General features: G+C 45.0%; 1 protein-coding gene across 1 annotated transcript; it reads left to right on the top strand.

Annotated features, from left to right (window-relative positions):
• The first annotated feature begins 975 nt into the window (after nucleotides 1–975).
• rab11al (RAB11a, member RAS oncogene family, like) lies at nucleotides 976–17,011 on the top strand. Its single transcript, XM_083919225.1, has 5 exons — nucleotides 976–1,330; nucleotides 6,912–7,107; nucleotides 8,877–9,070; nucleotides 13,079–13,159; nucleotides 15,135–17,011. Exons 1-5 carry the CDS (start codon nucleotides 1,291–1,293, stop codon nucleotides 15,272–15,274), a joined length of 651 nt encoding a protein of 216 aa, XP_083775351.1. The 5' UTR covers nucleotides 976–1,290; the 3' UTR covers nucleotides 15,275–17,011.
• The last annotated feature ends 1,399 nt before the right edge of the window (nucleotides 17,012–18,410 follow it).

An 18,410-nucleotide genomic window follows, 5' to 3' on the forward strand; every position in this document is an offset into this window, starting at 1 on the left:
GCATTCATTTATTTATTTATTTATTTCAGCATTTATTTATTTAATTCTGTATTTATTCATTTAATCCTGTATTTATTTATACAATAATTAATGTATTAATTAATGTATTAATTTATGTACATATTGTATTGTATTAATTTATGTACATATTGTATTTATGCATTAATTACAGTATTTATTAATTTATTCATGTATTTAATTCTGTATTTATTTATTTATTCATGTATTTATTTAGTCTCGTATTTATTTATTTATACATTAATTAATCAATTATTTTATTTTTGTATTTATTAAGACTCAGAGTGTGTCATGTTTAGTATGTCTGCTGCTGCTCCTGCTGTTGCTGCTGCTGCCGGTGCCGCTGCCGCTGCCGGTGCCGCTGCCGCTGCCGCTGACGCTGCCGCTGCCGCTGCCGCTGACGCTGCCGCTGCCGCTGCCGCTGCCGCTGCCGCTGCCGCTGCTGTTGTTGTTACTGCTCCTGCTCCTGCTGCTGCTGCTGCTGCTCCTGCCGCTGTTGCCGCTGCTGCTCCTGCCGCTGCTGCCGCTGCCGCTGCTGCCGCTGCCGCTGCTGCCGCTGCCGCTGCCGCTGCTGTTGTTGTTACTGCTCCTGCTCCTGCCGCTCCTGCCACTGCCGCTGCTGTTGTTGTTACTGCTCCTGCTCCTGCCGCTGCTGCCGCTGCCGCTGCCGTTGTTGTTACTGCTCCTGCTCCTGCTGCCGCTGCTGCCGCTGCTGCCGCCGCTGCCGCCGCCGCTGCCGCCGCCGCTGCCGCCGCCGCTGCCGCTCCTGCTGCTCATTAACCTGAGGCTTGATATTACCTGTTGAGGCTTGGGGCCGCATACGTCATCCAAACGGCAGCAAATCGTGAGCGACAGCGGAGCGGACCAATCACGTCGTCTCAGTGACAGGTGTCGATCACCTATTGACCAGTAGGAGCGAGCGAGGGGCGGGACTTAAAAAAAACTGACGTTACGTGCGTCGCAGCCTCGGCAATGGCAAGTGACAGGGTGAGGAAGACGAGGCGAAACTTTTCCAGCTACCAGTTGATGTCGCTTTGTTTTTAATGCGTGGAAACAGCAGCGGTGTCGTGTTCTTGTACTCTGACAGCAATTTAGCCTCACAGTCGAGTCGTTTGAGTGTGAATTAACCGTCTTCCGCGCGAGGCTAACTGACGTTTAAGTCGTCAACGGTGGTCCGTCGCTCCCGAAGGAAGAAGAAGAAGCTGAAATACACCAGAAGTTTGTTCGACTTCGAGTTAAAAAACGTAGCGAAAACCGACTAAAACCGAAGCTATGACGAACAGAGAAGACGAGTATGACTATCTGTTTAAAGGTGAGTAGTGTTTAAGTGCTCTCCGACAGTCCTTCACCTGTGCAACCGTCATTTGATGCCGAGGTGTCGGAGGGGAGGGAGGGGGGTTGACCTGCTAACAACAAGGTGCAGAGACGACACTGGAGACCAGGAAGCCACCTATGGAAACGAGTTTAACCTTTAATGTCCAGGCTGGATATGCATTTAAAATATATATGTGACTCATGTCAGATACCCACATTAACACTCTTCATACCTAGCCTACTATCGCCCTTTCAGATAGCCACAACATCACTCTGGCTAGCACCTTTGTTGCTCTTTCTACATTTAAGACACATTTCTAATGTGTTTGTTACTAAGGGGAAACTTTCTACAATACAATTCTTACCAGTCATCATTTTAATTTCAATTAAACCACATGGAAAACCTTTCCACAGAGCCACAGTGTAATTTTGACTCTCCAAGATACATTATGACTAGTATAAATGTCATTATGGACATGTACAGGTGCAATTTAACTAGGAAAAATTACATTAAGATATCTAAAATGTATCTGTGGGTATCTAGAATTGAAAGCACGTACACATGAATGACAAAAGTGATCTGAAAATCTCATTCTGACCAGTAAAAATGTCATTATGGACATGTACAGGTGCAATTTAACTAGGAAAAATTACATTAAGATATCCAGAATGTACATCTACATATCTAAAATGTAACTCCCGTACACATGAATGACAAAAGTGGTCTGAAATGTTCATTCTGACTAGTACAAATGTCATTATGGACACGTACAAGTGCAATTTTACTAGGAAAAATGACATTAAGATATCCAGAATGTCCATCTAGATATCTAAAATGGATCTGTGGATATCCCATACACATGAATGACAAAAGTGATGTTGTAGATATCTGAAAATGTTCATTCTGACGAGTACAAATGTCATTATGGATATGTACAGGTGCAATTTTACTAGTAAGAATTACATTTAAATATCCAGAACTCTCATCTAGATATCTACAATGTAACTGTTGGTATCTAGAATTGAAAGCACGTACACATGAATGACAAAAGTGGTCTGAAATGTTCATTCTGACCAGTAAAAAGGTAATTATGGACATGTACAAGTGCAATTTAACTGGGAAAAATTACATTAAGATATCCAGAATGTACATCTAGATATCTAAAATGTAACTGTTGGTATCTAGAATTGAAAGCACATACACATGAATGATAAAAGTGGTCTGAAAATGTCATTCTGACCAGTAAAAAGGTCATTATGGACATGTAAAGGTACAATTTAACTAGTAAGAATTACATTAAGATATCCAGAACTCTCATCTAGATATCTAAAAGGTAACTGTGGGTATCTAGAATTGAAAGCACATACACATGAATGACAAAAGTGATGTTGTAGACATCTAAAAATGTTCATTTTGACTTATAAGAGTTCAGTTCTGACTGGGGTAAATGCTATTCTGGATATCCAAAGTGTAACTACAGATAGGAGTGTTGGCTGTAATTTGAAGACATACATCACAACCCGTTGTTCCAGCCTTTCTTTCCCCCGTGTTATTACAACATGCAGGGATCTTATATTACTCTTATGTATTAAAGCAGCATCTGCAGCACACTCATCATATCGCAGGCCAGTGATGCAATCATGCAAGGATGCAGTGTTGGTCAACGAGGGGGCCGTAATCCGTGGCAGGTCCACAAATCAAAACAGCCCCCGCCCAGACCCAGTGTAGGTCGTTCTGCACCTGAGGACTTCACCGTGTACATGCAGTTTGAATCTACATACAGGTCTTGGCGCTTGGGCGAAACCATCTCATCTTATGTCCATTACCCGTCCAACTGTGACACCACCTTAACTCTAATGGTTAAAAGTTCTCTGTGTGTTGTAACAAACACTATGAGCCTTATTTATAGGTATGAACAAGGTTGCACAGTGCTTTTAACACTCTCTATAATATGCAGAACACTAACCCACTGGTATAAAATCATCATCTGGTATAAAATGCGCTGTAACTGTAAACTCTGGTGAGGTGCGGATTCTTCTGGTGCTTCACAGTAGTTCATAGTTGTACCTTGTTAAAGGCAAAGGGGAAATGAAGTGTTCATGGTCTGTTCAAATATAGAACACCAAACAAGAGTGTGTTGTCAAACTGGAAATACCTGCATGAAGTGTGTGTGTGTGTGTGCGTGTGTGTAGCCACAGAGAAACTCTGTCCCCGAGCACAGAGAAGATGAGATTTACTTACTCAACACTCACTCCCTCTCAGATAAAGTGACACGACTCGTGGCGACCAAATAGCAAATGTATCTGAATCGTGTGCAGCCGTGCAAGGGCACCGATAAGGTAATCGGCTGCGTCTCAGACCTTCGCTTAAACCAGGAAAGAGTGAACGTTACTGTTATGGCTCTCCTTTGTTCCTGCAACCTCCTTTTGTCCCTCGCTGTGAGATAGCATGAGTCAAGTTGGGTGAGCTGTTGGTGAGTCACATAAACCTTTCCCTACTGATGGAGACGTCAGCGCAGGAATCCATCCTGCCGTCCTGCTGCGGCACACCGTAAATCTTTACACTACAGAAGCTGCTTCAGTGTAAAAATGTCCCTTCACTGAACTTCACTTCCATAACGTATATTTAAGTGTTTTGAATCTCGTTTGATGCCTTTTGATGCCATAAAATCAGCCTTAACAGAAAGAAAATACTGTTTTAATGTGAAGTATCTCTTCTTGATTGCTAACATTATACACCGCTGTAATTTCACATGAATTGAAAGGATGAAATTGGGCACGTGATGGTGATGGTTAATCCCATTTACAGGGATTCAGGCGTAGTGTGTGTAAAGACAAACAGACTCAGATTCTCACTATTATGTTGTTCCTTCAGACAAAGCTAGGCTACATCACTGAGGGCGCAATCGCACTGTCCTTCCGCACCGCGCGCCGGGCTTTAGGGTCCTTGTCCCCCCCTCCAGGCCCGTTTGTACTCACACTACCTGGGCCTCCGAGAATGCTTCTTGCTGCCTATACGTCATCACGCCGTAACACGTCACACGCATTGATGACGTCATGGCGATGCATGGCTTTGTTTCCAGATCTTTCCGTAGACCTCTGAGTTTTTGTGCGTCTTGTCGACTGTTTTTGAATCTTTTCATCGACCAAATCTGCAGTAAACACTCCACCTCCGCATCACACCAACGTGAACCTTTCACCGCCATTGTTTGAAATGTCCGCGCATGGTCCCTCCTTCTTTTTTCTACGTCCCAACAGGCGCACAGGAAATGACCTCAGAACCGCCGTAGGCCTCGCGCTCGTACATGTGCAAACACGCTCTACAAAAGCCCACCTCTCTCAGACCGGCCGTGGACGGCCAGCTGGCCGCAGTTATGCGCAGAGTGGTTGCACTCACACTGGTCAAACGCACTAGACTTGTCCCGAAAAACCTGTTTTGGTCCGGTGTGGAAGGACAGTGTGAGTGCGCCCTGAGTGCAGTGTTGTTTAATATAATAGCGAGGTGCCGTATCTTTCATAGCTGAAGAATGCAAACCCAACAAAAGGTTAGAGAATGGGCGTGTGAGGCAGCCATGATGATATTACCTGTCTGATGGCAAGAGACCTGAACATGGTTGCATAATGATTTTTGTCCTCCGCCCAAGATCTTTTGTCTTTGATGAAATAGAGAATGACAGCGTTCCTCTTTGAGGTATGTAAGGGAGCCTCACTGTTGGTATGTTGGTACATTTTGATTAGTCTAACTAAGCCATTCCTTAATGTGAACAGGTTTCTACTTGTGTATGTTCACAGAGTTTCCCTTTAAAATGAGCAGCGTTGCTTAAACGCAAGTGTAGACACAGTGGTCGGTTTGTTAATGCAATTTCAACATAGTTCCTATTTCATAATAGCAGGGTGGTGTGGTGGCAGTGAGTCGGTGCCGTTGGTTCCCTTTGACAAACTGACTCACCTGACAATTGTGGAAGTACTTTTCTGACAAACACTCGCCCTCATAATGGCCGTTTGAGTGCATTTTAAGAGGGGATCCAGTAGAGGAGACACAGCATGATTACACACTAAGCATTAAAGTAGTAAAATATAGTAATTTACTTCTCTTACCCCAGCAAGTGTCAGTCAAAACTCCACTGAAGTTTGTACGTTTTTCCGAATGTAGTCGTCGTTCAAATCAAATCAAATCAACCTTTATTTATTTATTTGGCGCTTTTCATATAGAAAGTATCGCAAAGTGCCAAGTTACAGAGACGTACAGAAAAAGAGAACCCAACCCTCCCACAGTCATGCACAGAGACACACACATATATGTATATGTTTATACACACATTCACACACACACACACAGCCACGCTGACACACACACTCACACCTACACAAACACTAGCCGTCACTACAGAGACACGGCCGGGCAGCGAGACCTGAGGTACAGAGGAGGCTAGGGGAAGCTACCTTTGGGGGGCCGACCACACTGGGAGAGATCCCAGTCCAAGGTCACAGGGAGCACGCCACAGAGACCACCGCCACAGAGACCACCGCCACAGAGTCCACCCCAACCCGGGCAGACAGGAGCCTCCGCACTAAGGTGCAGAGCCCTCTAGTCCACGGGACAGCACCCCCCACGGCCCGACCAGAGACAACTCCCAGTCTGGCAGCCCCCTGAGGAAACACTGGAGATTAAAAACTGTTGCCTAAAACAGTAAAGGGTTAAAATACAGGGGCTAAAAACATAAAAGCATAAAATCACGGAGGCTAAAAACATGAACTAGAACAGCATAAGACACGAGACTATAAAAAAAATAAATAAATAAAAGCATGAAGGCTCAAACACAGAGATTAAAACAGTAAAAAAGGATAAAAAGTGCTCTCGTTATGCATTTTAGCGGATTTATGGATTTGTATTCATTGTTTGGGAAGTGTGAAACGGTGGCCCTGTTAACTTTTGCACACATTTCAGCAGCGTTTTGGCCGGGACCAGCACGAGTGCTCAGTTTGAGTAGTTGATATTTAAACATTTTGATTGTATTGAGATTAAACCGTCGTTAAATCAGCAGGGAAATGAACATATAGAAAAGTGTTTGAGCATACTCGTGGTATAATCTTCATCTCCGTCCACTCAAGGACAAAAATACACAATACACTGAACTTATTCACATTCATCCTGTCATGACTGAAGCACATTTGTGGGTCAGATGTGCAGCGAGTCCCTGGTTTCACCTGTGCTCAGCCTGCGGGTATTTCCTGGAAAGAGCAGGTGGTTGTAATATCGTATACTCTGTGGGAGTCCCCGAGGTTCCTGCTCTACCTCGGCTGGGAGCTGAGACGTGCGTCATAGACGAGGCGGGCTATCTAATAAAAACGACAATCAGATTTAATATCAAAAAGCCATCTTGTTCATTGTAACGTCTTTTTTTTGGTTAAATAAACTCTTACACCAACGGTCTACCATGAGTTTCCTTTGACAGCGGCAGCGATGAAGTGTGCTGTGCAGCTCAAACACAAGTAGGAGTCGTCTGTTCCTGTTTGAATCTGTTAATGATGATTGTTCCTCTTTCTTTATCTCAAATCCCCCTTTTTTCTTCCTGTAGTGGTGCTGATTGGAGATTCAGGTGTAGGGAAGAGTAACCTGCTGTCCCGCTTCACCCGAAACGAGTTCAACCTGGAGAGCAAGAGCACCATCGGCGTGGAGTTTGCCACGCGCAGCATCCAGGTAGAAGGCAAAACCATCAAGGCTCAGATCTGGGACACAGCTGGACAGGAGCGATACCGCGCTATCACCTCCGCGTGAGTACAGTATATCACTGAAGCCTTTATGGAAGCATCGTTACGCTGTTGTGCAATGACTCGCTTTTCACCGATGCACATATACCCACTTTACACAAGTGTAGGCTCACTTGAAGAAAATAATGGGTCTTTAAGGGCGCACTCACACTGTCCTTCTGCACCGCGCCCCGTGCTTTAGGGTCCTTGTCCCCCCAGCGCCCCAGGCCCGTTTGTACTCACGCTACCTGGGCCTCGGAGAATGCTTCTTGCTGCCTATACGTCATCACGCCGTAACACGTCACACGCATTGATGACGTCATGGCGATGCGTGGCTTTGTTTCCAGATCTTTCCGTAGACCTCTGAGTTTTTGTGCGTCTTGTCGACTGTTTTTGAATCTTTTCATCGACCAAATCTGCAGTAAACACTCCACCTCCGCATCACACCAACGTGAACCTTTCACCGCCATTGTTTGAAATGTCCGCGCATGGTCCCTCCTTCTTTTCTCTGTGTCCCAACAGGCGCACAGAGATGACGTCAAAACCGCCGTAGGCGTCGTGCTCGTGCTCGTACATGTGCAAACGCGCTCTCCAAAAGCCCACCTCTCTCAGACGGGCAGTGGACGGCCAGCTGGCTGCAGTTATGCACGGAGCGGTTGCACTCACACTGGTCAAACGCACTAGGCTTGACCCGAAAAACCTGTTTTGGCCCGGTGCGGAAGGACAGTGTGAGTGCGCCCTAAGTCTGGCATACATGCAGACACACAGCTCTCCATGTACAGTAGATCCATACGAGGAACAGGGACTTCAAAGTGCCTCTCTCGCTTCTTCGTGCATGTGCATTGAAGAAAACCTCTCCATCCATGAACTCAGTTTAGGATCATCATCACCAAAGCAGTTAGAAAGAGATGTTTCAAAGTGATTAACGCCGCAAAATGAAGCTTTTTCGCCTTGGGACAGGAAGTGTTTTGTTAATCACAGCTTCCTCCTCGTCTCTCGATCAAGTTCCCGTCCCGACATTTGTCACTTTTTTTAAATTGTCTTCCTTAATGATGTAACCAACCCTGAGGCATTGGCATGTACTGAATCAAGCCCCCACAGGCATTGAGACAGCAGACAAGCAAGCCCCACCAGTCTTTACTTAAAACAAGGAACGTCAGACGATGTACACTTGTGATAGGAGCTTTGTCTGCGCCGTTGTTACCATTGTAAATGTAAACAAAATAAGCAGTGAGAAATATTTGTGTGAACTGAAACTAAATAAAAAAACACATCCTAATCCAACTAATACAATAAAATATCTAACTGAACAAAGGAGAGAGCATGACTTTCATTCAACATTTGTGATATTGAACAACAGAAATTTAACCGACGCCACGTTCCAGGAGATGGCACTGTGCTGTAATAGCTTCATAATTAATCCCTATTGTTTCCCCTGCAGTACAATTTTATAGAATTGAATATCAAGAGCATGATTTAAATATTATAGCAGATCAAATGCCATTTAAACAAGCTATTCAGTTCAAAGAGCTTGCTTTTGAGCGTCGTAGTGAAAAGTACTCAAGTTAATTCCTTCACAGTTCTCCAACCCTGTATTTTGCATGTATATGTAGGTAAATATCAGGTGTAATGTGTGAGACATACCTGATATTATCGTATATTATTTTGTGTGTTTCTCAGCTTCAAAGCAGGCCGAGCCCATGTGACACACCCAGAATCCTGAAATCAACAGGCTGTGACAAGAAAATGTCGTCTGCTCCAATTACCATACTTTGCTCTCTCATGTTCTCCAGGTACTACCGCGGAGCAGTCGGAGCCCTCTTGGTGTATGACATTGCCAAACACCTGACGTATGAAAACGCTGAGCGCTGGCTGAAGGAGCTGCAGGACCACGCGGACAGCAACATAGTGATTATGCTAGTGGGCAACAAAAGTGATCTACGCCACCTAAGGGCGGTGCCAACAGATGAGGCCAAGGCCTTTGCAGGTATTGTCATAGTGATGGGTGTGCGTGTGCGTGTGTGTGTGTGTGTGTGATGCCTTTGCCTCAGTAGATTATTAGCAGGTTAAAGCTGCGTTAATGAGCATAGATGGACTGATACCTAGCTACTTTAATTGGTTTAATTCCTGCAGGATTTGTCGTGTCCCCGAGCATGAGAGAGAGAGAGAGGGAGAGCAGCCACGGTCGAGCAAGCTAAAGGGTGAATAAGAGAGGGAGCGGCGTTAGCGAGGACGAAGCAGTGAATCAGAGAAATAAAACGTTAATAAGTAAATGCGGCAACACCTCTTCACAAGCCAGCGGGAGCGCACACTTCATCCTGTCCACTGTGGTCTCTCTGCGAGGTACGTGTCCACCGTTGCTCCGCCTCCCAGTCATCGTCCATGTGAGCTGCCGTGCAAAGCATTTGAGCGACGGAGTCTCAGGCTTTCTGCTCATTATTTGCATAAAGTTGAGCTCCAGGCCGCCTCTCAAAACTCCTGAAAATCTTTTAAAACTACCCGTCGTTGATCTGAAATGAAGACAGATTCAGACGCTTATTTCTTGCATAAAATATTTTCAGAAAAATATTTCGGTGGTGAGTTTGGAAATCCTGAAACAGGCAGCCCGCGAGTGATGTGTTCATCCAATCAGGTGCAGCAATCGCTGTTATTACACTGTTGTTATTAGTTATTGAAGAGAAATTGATAACTGCTAGTAACCAGCCCACCAAGCGTGCAATACTAGGAAGCGGGTTAACCTCTCAGGGGCAAAAACGACATTGTGGACACGGACCAACAGACCTGCAGTTCTACCATGACACAGACGGAGCAAAGGAGAGAGGCAGAGACGGCGAGGTCACCTGGTTGCTAGTTTTTATAGAGTCCCGCCCTCACACCCTGCTGTTATTGGCACAGGGCTACACACCCTGCGCCCAAAGGCTGACGCTCTTAAACGCTTCCAACGCAGTGAAATAAGAAGAAGAACATGCAGAGTGCAGCGTATCTGCAGATGTTGACACCACCATCGTTTTCTAGTGGGCCTTAAGTGACGATTGAGAGGGAGTCTATACACTGTTCCTTCGTAGTACACCCTTTATAACATGTTGTGTGTGTTGCAGAAAGTAAATTCATGCTTCTACTCACGTCATAACTTTCCGTTTTTTAAAAAGTCTTGTGCGCTCACTCTCCCCGGGAACACTCATGTTAGAAATGTTTGCACGGTGCTACTGTACGACATTTTACGTACACATGTTCTGGACTTGAACGCACAGCGAGGGCTCGAAAGGACTTCATATGAATCAGTTACACTTCCACTTAATCGGCCATCTGAGAGTTTCAAGGCTTCATTTCAGAGCGCACACACACACACACACACACACACACACACACACACACACACACACACACACACACACACACACACACACACACACACACACTCTTTCGTTTTAGGGCCATGTGTTTACTCTTGACCTTGAGTTTATTGGCTTGTGACCTGCTTTGACTTGGAAATGACTCTCGACAGGACTGCCTGTTAGAACGTCGGCCCTGTTTGTCCATATAAGCGTAAAGATCTCAATTTTCGTTGCTAAATAAATAACGTCTGTACCCGTTCAGCGTATTCTGTTGGAACTGACTTGTTTTTCTGTACCACAAACCTCCTTTATGATGCATCGTTTACACAAAGACCACGTGCTGGACACGTCCATGCAAAGTATATTGTAATGGCACGAGTGAAGGCTTCTCCTCAACAGCGACAGCGGACCAATCTGATGTCTGACAATCATTCCCTCACCTATGATAGTTATCATTTTACACTTACTTATATTTTTGTTCATAATCTCCTATATACATGACTTGGATTATACAGATTCAATTCAATTCAGTTTTATTTATAGTGCCAAATCATAACCAAAGTGATCTCAGGACACTTTACAGAGTAGGTAAAGGTCACACTCTATGACTTATTCATGATTTACAGAGACCCAACAATTCCCCCGTAGAGTACGGTGGCGTTGAAAACCTTCACTATAACAGACAGGAACGTCAGACAGACCCAGCTCTGTGGAGGACGCACATCTGTCTGCACCGGAGAGAGGAAGAGAAGGAGAGAGAGAGAGAAAAGACGGACAGATGGACAGAGAGACAAAGACAGACAGAAGACAGAGACGCACTTCCAGTAACTATAATAATATCTATAGTAATGTGAATATGACTTATTAGTACAGCAGAATAGTAGAAACAAGCACAGCTAAGGTGATAGATTATAACAGCAGCAGGAAGCGTCATGCAGGACCACGGCAGCAGACACCACCACCATCAGCAGAGACCTGCGAGACGACAAAGCACAAACAACTCCGGGGAAGAAGTTAAAAAAAGAAAGAACAAATCAAGGAAATGACAGTGATTATATGATTAGTGCTGAAACAAGTAGACAATTAACCAATACAGCAGTCGTCTTTCAAAGGGATATTGTCGTGCAGGGCTGCAATTAACAATTATTTTCATTGTAGATTAATCAGCTGATTTTCTTTATTTTTTATTAATCGCCTTGTGTCTAAAGTATCCGAACACTTACAGCCCCGACAGTCTAAAACTCAAACCTGTTCAATTAACTGTAATGTGAAGAAAAGGAAACTCCGCAAATGACATTTAAGAAGCTTAAAAACAGCTGATCATTCATCTTCAACCTCTTGTCCCTGTCGTGGTCGCGGGGACGGCTGGAGTCAATCCCAGCTGACATCGGGCGTGAGGCGGGGTCCACCCTGGACAGGACGCCAGTCTATCACAGGACAAATCTTCTGTTGATTGACTTCTAAATTAATTACACGGTGGTGTAGTTGTTAGCACTGTCGCCTCACAGCGAGAAGGTTACAGTTTCGCATCCGCCCTTCTGTGTGTTTGCATGTTGTCCCCGTGTCTGCGTGGGTTTTCTCCGGGTTCTCCGGTTTCCTCCCACAGTCCAAAGACGTGCAGGTGTTCGGTTCATTGATGACTCTAAATCACCCGTAGGTGTGAATGGTTGTCTGTCTCTGTTCGTCTCTATGTGTCCTGTGATAGACTGGCGTCCTGTCCAGGGTGGACCCGCCTCACGCACGATGTCAGCTGGGATCGGCTCCACCCCCCCCCCCCCCCGCGACCCCGACCCCGGGATAAGCGGTTGAAGATGAATGAATGAATTGTTTTCTCTTTACTGTCATTTGCCAAGTACAAGCACCAGATATTTGCCGGTTGCGTCACAGATGGGAAATGTCTCCCACTTCCATCTCGTCCATTTTGATGTGTTTTCTGGTCGTGGGTCAGATTAGAGGAAGCTGGACTTTTTGACAGGAATTTGTCCTTTAATGTCCTTTTTCCATGGAAGTCATTTTGACATTTCACTGTAGGAAGAGTTCAGGTGTAAATGCTAAAAATTAACGATGGCTGAATTCCATTATGCTTCGGTTTCAGGGTCCTGGCTCACTGTCACACTGTCACACTGTCATTATTATACGTACTGTGACACATGAAAGGAACAAAGTTGGCGTTAATAGTGGAAAACCTGAGCTTTACCTACTATGACGAGTTCAAATGTCTGCTGTGGAAAAGGACCAATTAGAGAGTAAAACCGTCTACATATTGTTTGGATACGATTGACGGATAAATCATCATCATCATCATCATCATCATCATCGTATTAGTCTATATAATACATTCTTTACTCTGTCTTTGAGTAACACCATTGTGTTTCATTGCATTGTAAATATACTTCATAGCTGTCACACAATCCATTAGATTTACTATAATTACAAAGCCGCTCACACAGCGAGCAATCAAACACGAAGCGGTTGAGTTGAATGCATTTATGGGGGGAACCCTGGAGTGAGCGCGTAATGCAGAGGAAATCGATCCCTGAATCAGTGCGGTGTTAATGCCAGCGCATTACAGAGTAATACTCCGCAGCTCAGTGGAGTAATGGGAGCTGAACATGATGCAGGCCTTTAACACTGTGGCGTTATGTGCGTGTGTTTCACAGAGAAGCACGGCCTGTCTTTCCTGGAGACGTCAGCATTAGACTCTTCTAATGTGGAGCTGGCTTTCCAGACTATTCTCACAGGTGAGTTTCACATTTTTTGGTCTATTTTGTGTGTTTTTATAGAATGAAAGTGCATTTGATCCTGAGTGCACTGATATCTAAAGTCCCTAAGCTATCTAATGATGTATATATATTTATATACTGTGTATTGATTTGCTTGAAAGTGTTACATTCCCATCCAGACTGCGAGGGTTTACATAACGACACTCATCCTCTGCCACTAGATGGCAGCAAAACCCATCCTATCTGTCCTCCGTGCTCGTCACTGATGTGGAGTCTGTGGCAAGAACACCAGCTGAATGTTTTTTAAGGTCACAAATATGAGTAATTGGCGCAGGGAAAGACCTCTAAATCAGTCAGTCCTGTTGAGAATCGCTCTGCAAACCTCTCATGGTCTTAGTTCGTAGTCACAAATCGACTTTGACCCACTGTACCAGATATGTGCTCAAGAAACAAACTCTGGTACTGGTTCACAGACATGTTTACTCATGTAAAGTCTACGAGCAGTTTCCCCTGGAGGCATTTAGCCACACTTACAAGTGCATGTGATGTTGGATGCTTGGTAACATGGAGAAAAAAGGTGTTTGTTGTGAGTGAGTCAACCCGTGGCGTGCCTAAAGGGGCAATCGGACAGTGAGTGGTGCTTCCACTTCAATTGCTCCTGGGGCTATCAGTCTGTAAGTATGCACCACTCAGTGTTTGTGTTCGACTTCTGCTCCATGTTCAATACCCAGACGCCTCCGCTTGAGCCATTTGAGACCTTCAGCCCACACCGCAGCTTCATCAGTAATTTCTAATTCATAAAAACTTCAAACCAACAAGCCTCATTGAGCTAATGTAGCTAATTAGCTCGTTAAGGGAGGAGGAGAGAGGAAGTTAGCAGCATTAGCCGGGCAGTAAGGGTGCGACTGGAGACCCAGTGGAGCTGAGTCACATGGACATATCAACAGCAGACAGACAGTAGGTAGAGAGGGTCGTCCTGGTGGGTTATATAGGTGCAGCAGCTGGTGCTGTGCAGGGTCTGTAGTAATGACTCATAGCTTCTTCACCACCTGACCTGTCACGTCACAGTCAGCAAGGAGTCTTGTTTTGCTTTAAACCTTCTTGCTTCACAAGCAGTTTTTATTTCAGGACTGTTTTGTTCCACATCTGGCTGCAGTTTAGAGTTAAAGCGGCAGTGTGCAACAGGAAGTGAGAGGAGTGCTCGCACTAGTCCTACTCTCCTCTCTTAGGTTGATCGACTGACTAAACCAGTGGCATCCAAGCCGTAAAAACACTCTTACAGTCGCAATCCTTAAGATTGTAGTCACGGTTGATTTAGGATTTCCAATTGAGTGAAAACTTTGGAGTTTAGCTCATAGATATTTAACGACTCTCCTTCTGTTTCTATAGTCTGGAGTCTCGTTGTTGATACACAAGCTTCAAGTTTTCAGAGTTGTGTGCTTAGGTACTTTTTTATGTGTTTACAATGAAATAAAGACTGTAATGTTTTTTCCAGGACTGTCTCCACGGACACTCGAATGCGACACCTCTCTCAGTGGGCCATATGCTTAATCAGCATTGTATTACCTTGTCTGTCGATGGATGGTGCCTTAACAGAGATTTACTTCAATGTAAATCTTCAAGATGACATCTTTAAGTTCACCTGTGTGTTTGAACAGCTCATGTCTTACCAGCGTGAGCATGCAGGGTCACAGCAGCAAGTCCCAGAATGTATAATATTTATGCAGGCACTGCAAGTTTAATTTAAACTGTATTGCATATTGTAGCATTGGGGAACGCCTGAAATGAGACTCGGCGCTGCCACGCGACACAACGGTGCCAGTTTAGGATGGAAAGAATCCTTCACGGCTGCCAGGAGTCTGGATAGAACAGTTGTTGTTCAGTTTTGCCATGCTGTTCGTCCTTATCACAATATGTCCCAGTGCTGGCTGGATTTCTAAGCATTGACACATAACTCAATATTCCCTTTCACCCTTCTCTCCCTTCGTCACAGCCATCTACAACATCGTGTCACAGAGGCAGATGTCAGGGCGAAGCGACTCGGACTTCTCACCGGCCTCCAACGTGGTGCCCATCACGGTCGAGCCCACCCAGAACTCAGCCAGCAAGGGCGTCTGCTGCCAGAGCAACTGAGACCTTTACCACTGACCTCCTCCTCCTCCTCCTTCACCTTCACCTCCAGACAATTGGAGAAACAGCCAGATAGACAGACAGAGACAGACAGATGGACAGGGAGAATGGAGAAACAGGTAGAGATAACCATTTCACACAAGGACACTTGTACTGGGGGCGATTTGTCTATTGTCTGGTTAAGCAAACGTAGCATAGTATGAAGAGGGGGACCAGTGAAGGAGGGATAGTAAAGGATTTTCGACAGAGGGGTGTGGGAGGATTGGTATCAATGGAAAGAAAACGGGTGAGACTCACCGTACCCAGTGCGTTAAGCTTTTGAAAGAGGCACATGATCAGAACTGATTGACAACCTAATGAAAAATGTAACACACAATGAGGTCCTTTATGTAGCTCATCCCGATTTCCCTCTTTGAAAACGGACCTCCCTTTTGAAAGCTCTGTTTTACAAGCCACTAAAATGTAAAACGCTCTCTCTCAGTTTCCCACCACCAGGATATGGGGCAATAAAAATCCACATCCAAGAGCCTGAACTGCAACCTCTCTGTCGCCACCATCATTCCCATTTCCCCCCTAAATGTATAATATTTCGCAAATAACGTCCCTCACGATATTTATTGAACACTAGATGAAGCTCTTGTTTGGCCAAAGAGTTCGCAATTTAACACTATTTGCTTTTAGATCTTCCACACTGATCGCTTCGCAGCAACGGGTGCTTTCTTGCTTTTCTTTCAATGCTTTGGCCCACAACCGTATCTCAGTGAAGACGCTGGTAACCGCTTACTAATAGAGGGGGCGGAAAAAGGCTTCAAGTCATTTTTCCTAAACACACACGCTGGAATTTGGTTGGTCCGAGTTGTGTTCCACCAGACCACACAGAGCAATAACATCCCTCCCCTACCAGTGACATGTAATTTCTTTTTGATTGCTTGTGATCTTTGTTTGGAAAGGCTTTCCTGCTCCGAGCACCCTTTGTACTCTTCAGATGAGTCACGCTCGTGCAGCTATCCCATCTCATTTAGAGTTAACGCTGTGCAGAGCCCGCATCACTAGTGAATGGGCTCACTGCATCATAAGCAGGTAGGGTAGCAGTGATCGGCTCTTTTGCGATGACTGTTTCACCCCTGCCCCGCACCTTTGGGCGTAGTGGGAGAGATTAGGGAATTGGTTTAAATGCATGGACGACCCCGTGCTGCTGCTGCTTCTGCTGCCTGCTTGCTGGGATAGATGGATGGATAATGTTTCAGGGGATGAGGTAGTGAGGGCACTCAGCCCTGCCCTGCTCCTGTGGTCTCTGATGTACCCGAGATGGCTTGTTTTACTGTAAGTGAAATCCTCCACTGCCTGCTACCTACTCCTCTCTGTCTCTCTCCACACTGTATGTAACTGGAACAGGACTCTGCCTTCTGGGATCTCCCTGAGGTCTGCCCTCGCTCTCACTTGTCTGTATTTCCTGTCGAGGGGGCGGGGGTTGTATTCAGGAGCCAGGATTTGGGTTTGTTTGTATCTAATAGTTTAATAGATGAGGAAAAGGAGAAAGGGTGGTAGTGTTAGGAGGGGCTTAATTAAATCCAAAGGTTATGCACACAGATGGTGTTTCTGCTGGTTACGTGTTTCCACATCGACACTGACTTCGATTGACTTCACAGGTCTTAAACTGGGTGGTGTAGGTTAAGGCTTTTTAAACATTTATTCTAATATATGTATATTTGGACTGCATATGTATAAATAAATCTCATTTGTTATAGCCTGCCTCTTCTCATGTCTCTTTAAGATGATTTCAAACCAAGCCTGAAAGTAGTTTTTTAGGCTTCTTTCATTGATGAATCTGGGAGAGGGGAGAATCAAATGTATCTGTTATCTACGGTGGTGTAGTGGATAGCACTGTCGCCAAACAGCAAGAGGGTTCCTGGTCCGAATCCCGGCTGGGGCCCTTCTGTGTGGAGTTTGCATGTTGCATGTGCATTAATCGCCTTGTGTCTAAAGTATCTTACAGCCCCAACAGTCTAAAACTCAAACCTGTTCAATTGACTGTAATGTTAAGAAAAGGAAACTAAGCAAATCCCTTACATGCTTAAAAACAGCTGATATATATTCTGTGGATCATTCATTCATCTTCAACCTCTTGTCCCTGTCGGGGTCGTTGGGGGGCTGGAGCCGATCCCAGCTGACATCGGGCGTGAGGCGGGGTCCACCCTGGACAGGACGCCAGACTATCACAGGACACATCTTCTGTTGATTGACTTCTAAATTGATTACACGGTGGTGTAGTGGTCAGCACTGTCGCCTCACAGCGAGAAGGTTACAGTTTCGCATCCGCCCTTCTGTGTGGAGTTTGCATGTTGTCCCCGTGTCTGCGTGGGTCACAGTCCAAAGACGTGCAGGTGTTCGGTTCATTGATGACTCTAAATCACCCGTAGGTGTGAATGGTTGTGTGTCTCTGTTCGTCTCTATGTGTCCTGTGATAGACTGGCGTCCTGTCCAGGGTGGACCCCGCCTCACGCCCGATGTCAGCTGGGATCGGCTCCAGCCCCTCGCGACCCTGACAGGGGCAAACGGCTGAAGATGAATGAATGAATGTCCACTGTAATTTGCTGTGAGACGTTCCTCTGATCACTGGGATTAAAATACGAGCAGTAAATATTAATTTAGCCGTAAAAATCTCCCCTTCCAAACCAAAAAAAATACAATTAGTTTCAATTGGAGCTCGTTTCATTTTCGTTTTATTAGAAACATTTACAATACATCTTGAATCTTGGAAAAATAACAAAGAACCAGAACTAACATGGCGCAGATACAATAATAATAATAATAATAATAATAAAAATGTCTCCAAAAAATGTAATTCACAAAAAAAACATGTGCTATAACAAATAAACCTGCAATATCACACGCCGTGTCGGGCATGGCATACTGTAACAGAGTTCAAAAGACTTTTTTTTTTTTTATCCATCCATCAAAGTTGACGGTCAGCCACCGAGGGCCACGTTGGCCGACCCTCGTTCACTGTTCACAGAGAAACCAGAAACTAACGCCAGCTGATGCCGGCCCAAATACTAATGCACTACAACCACTATTAGACCGGTATGAAACACCTCTACTGTGCTGGAAAAAATTGGAAACGCTACCAAAGACAAAC

This window comes from Echiichthys vipera, assembly GCF_963691815.1.
Source record: "Echiichthys vipera genome assembly, chromosome: 8".
Lineage (NCBI taxonomy): Eukaryota > Metazoa > Chordata > Actinopteri > Perciformes > Trachinidae > Echiichthys > Echiichthys vipera.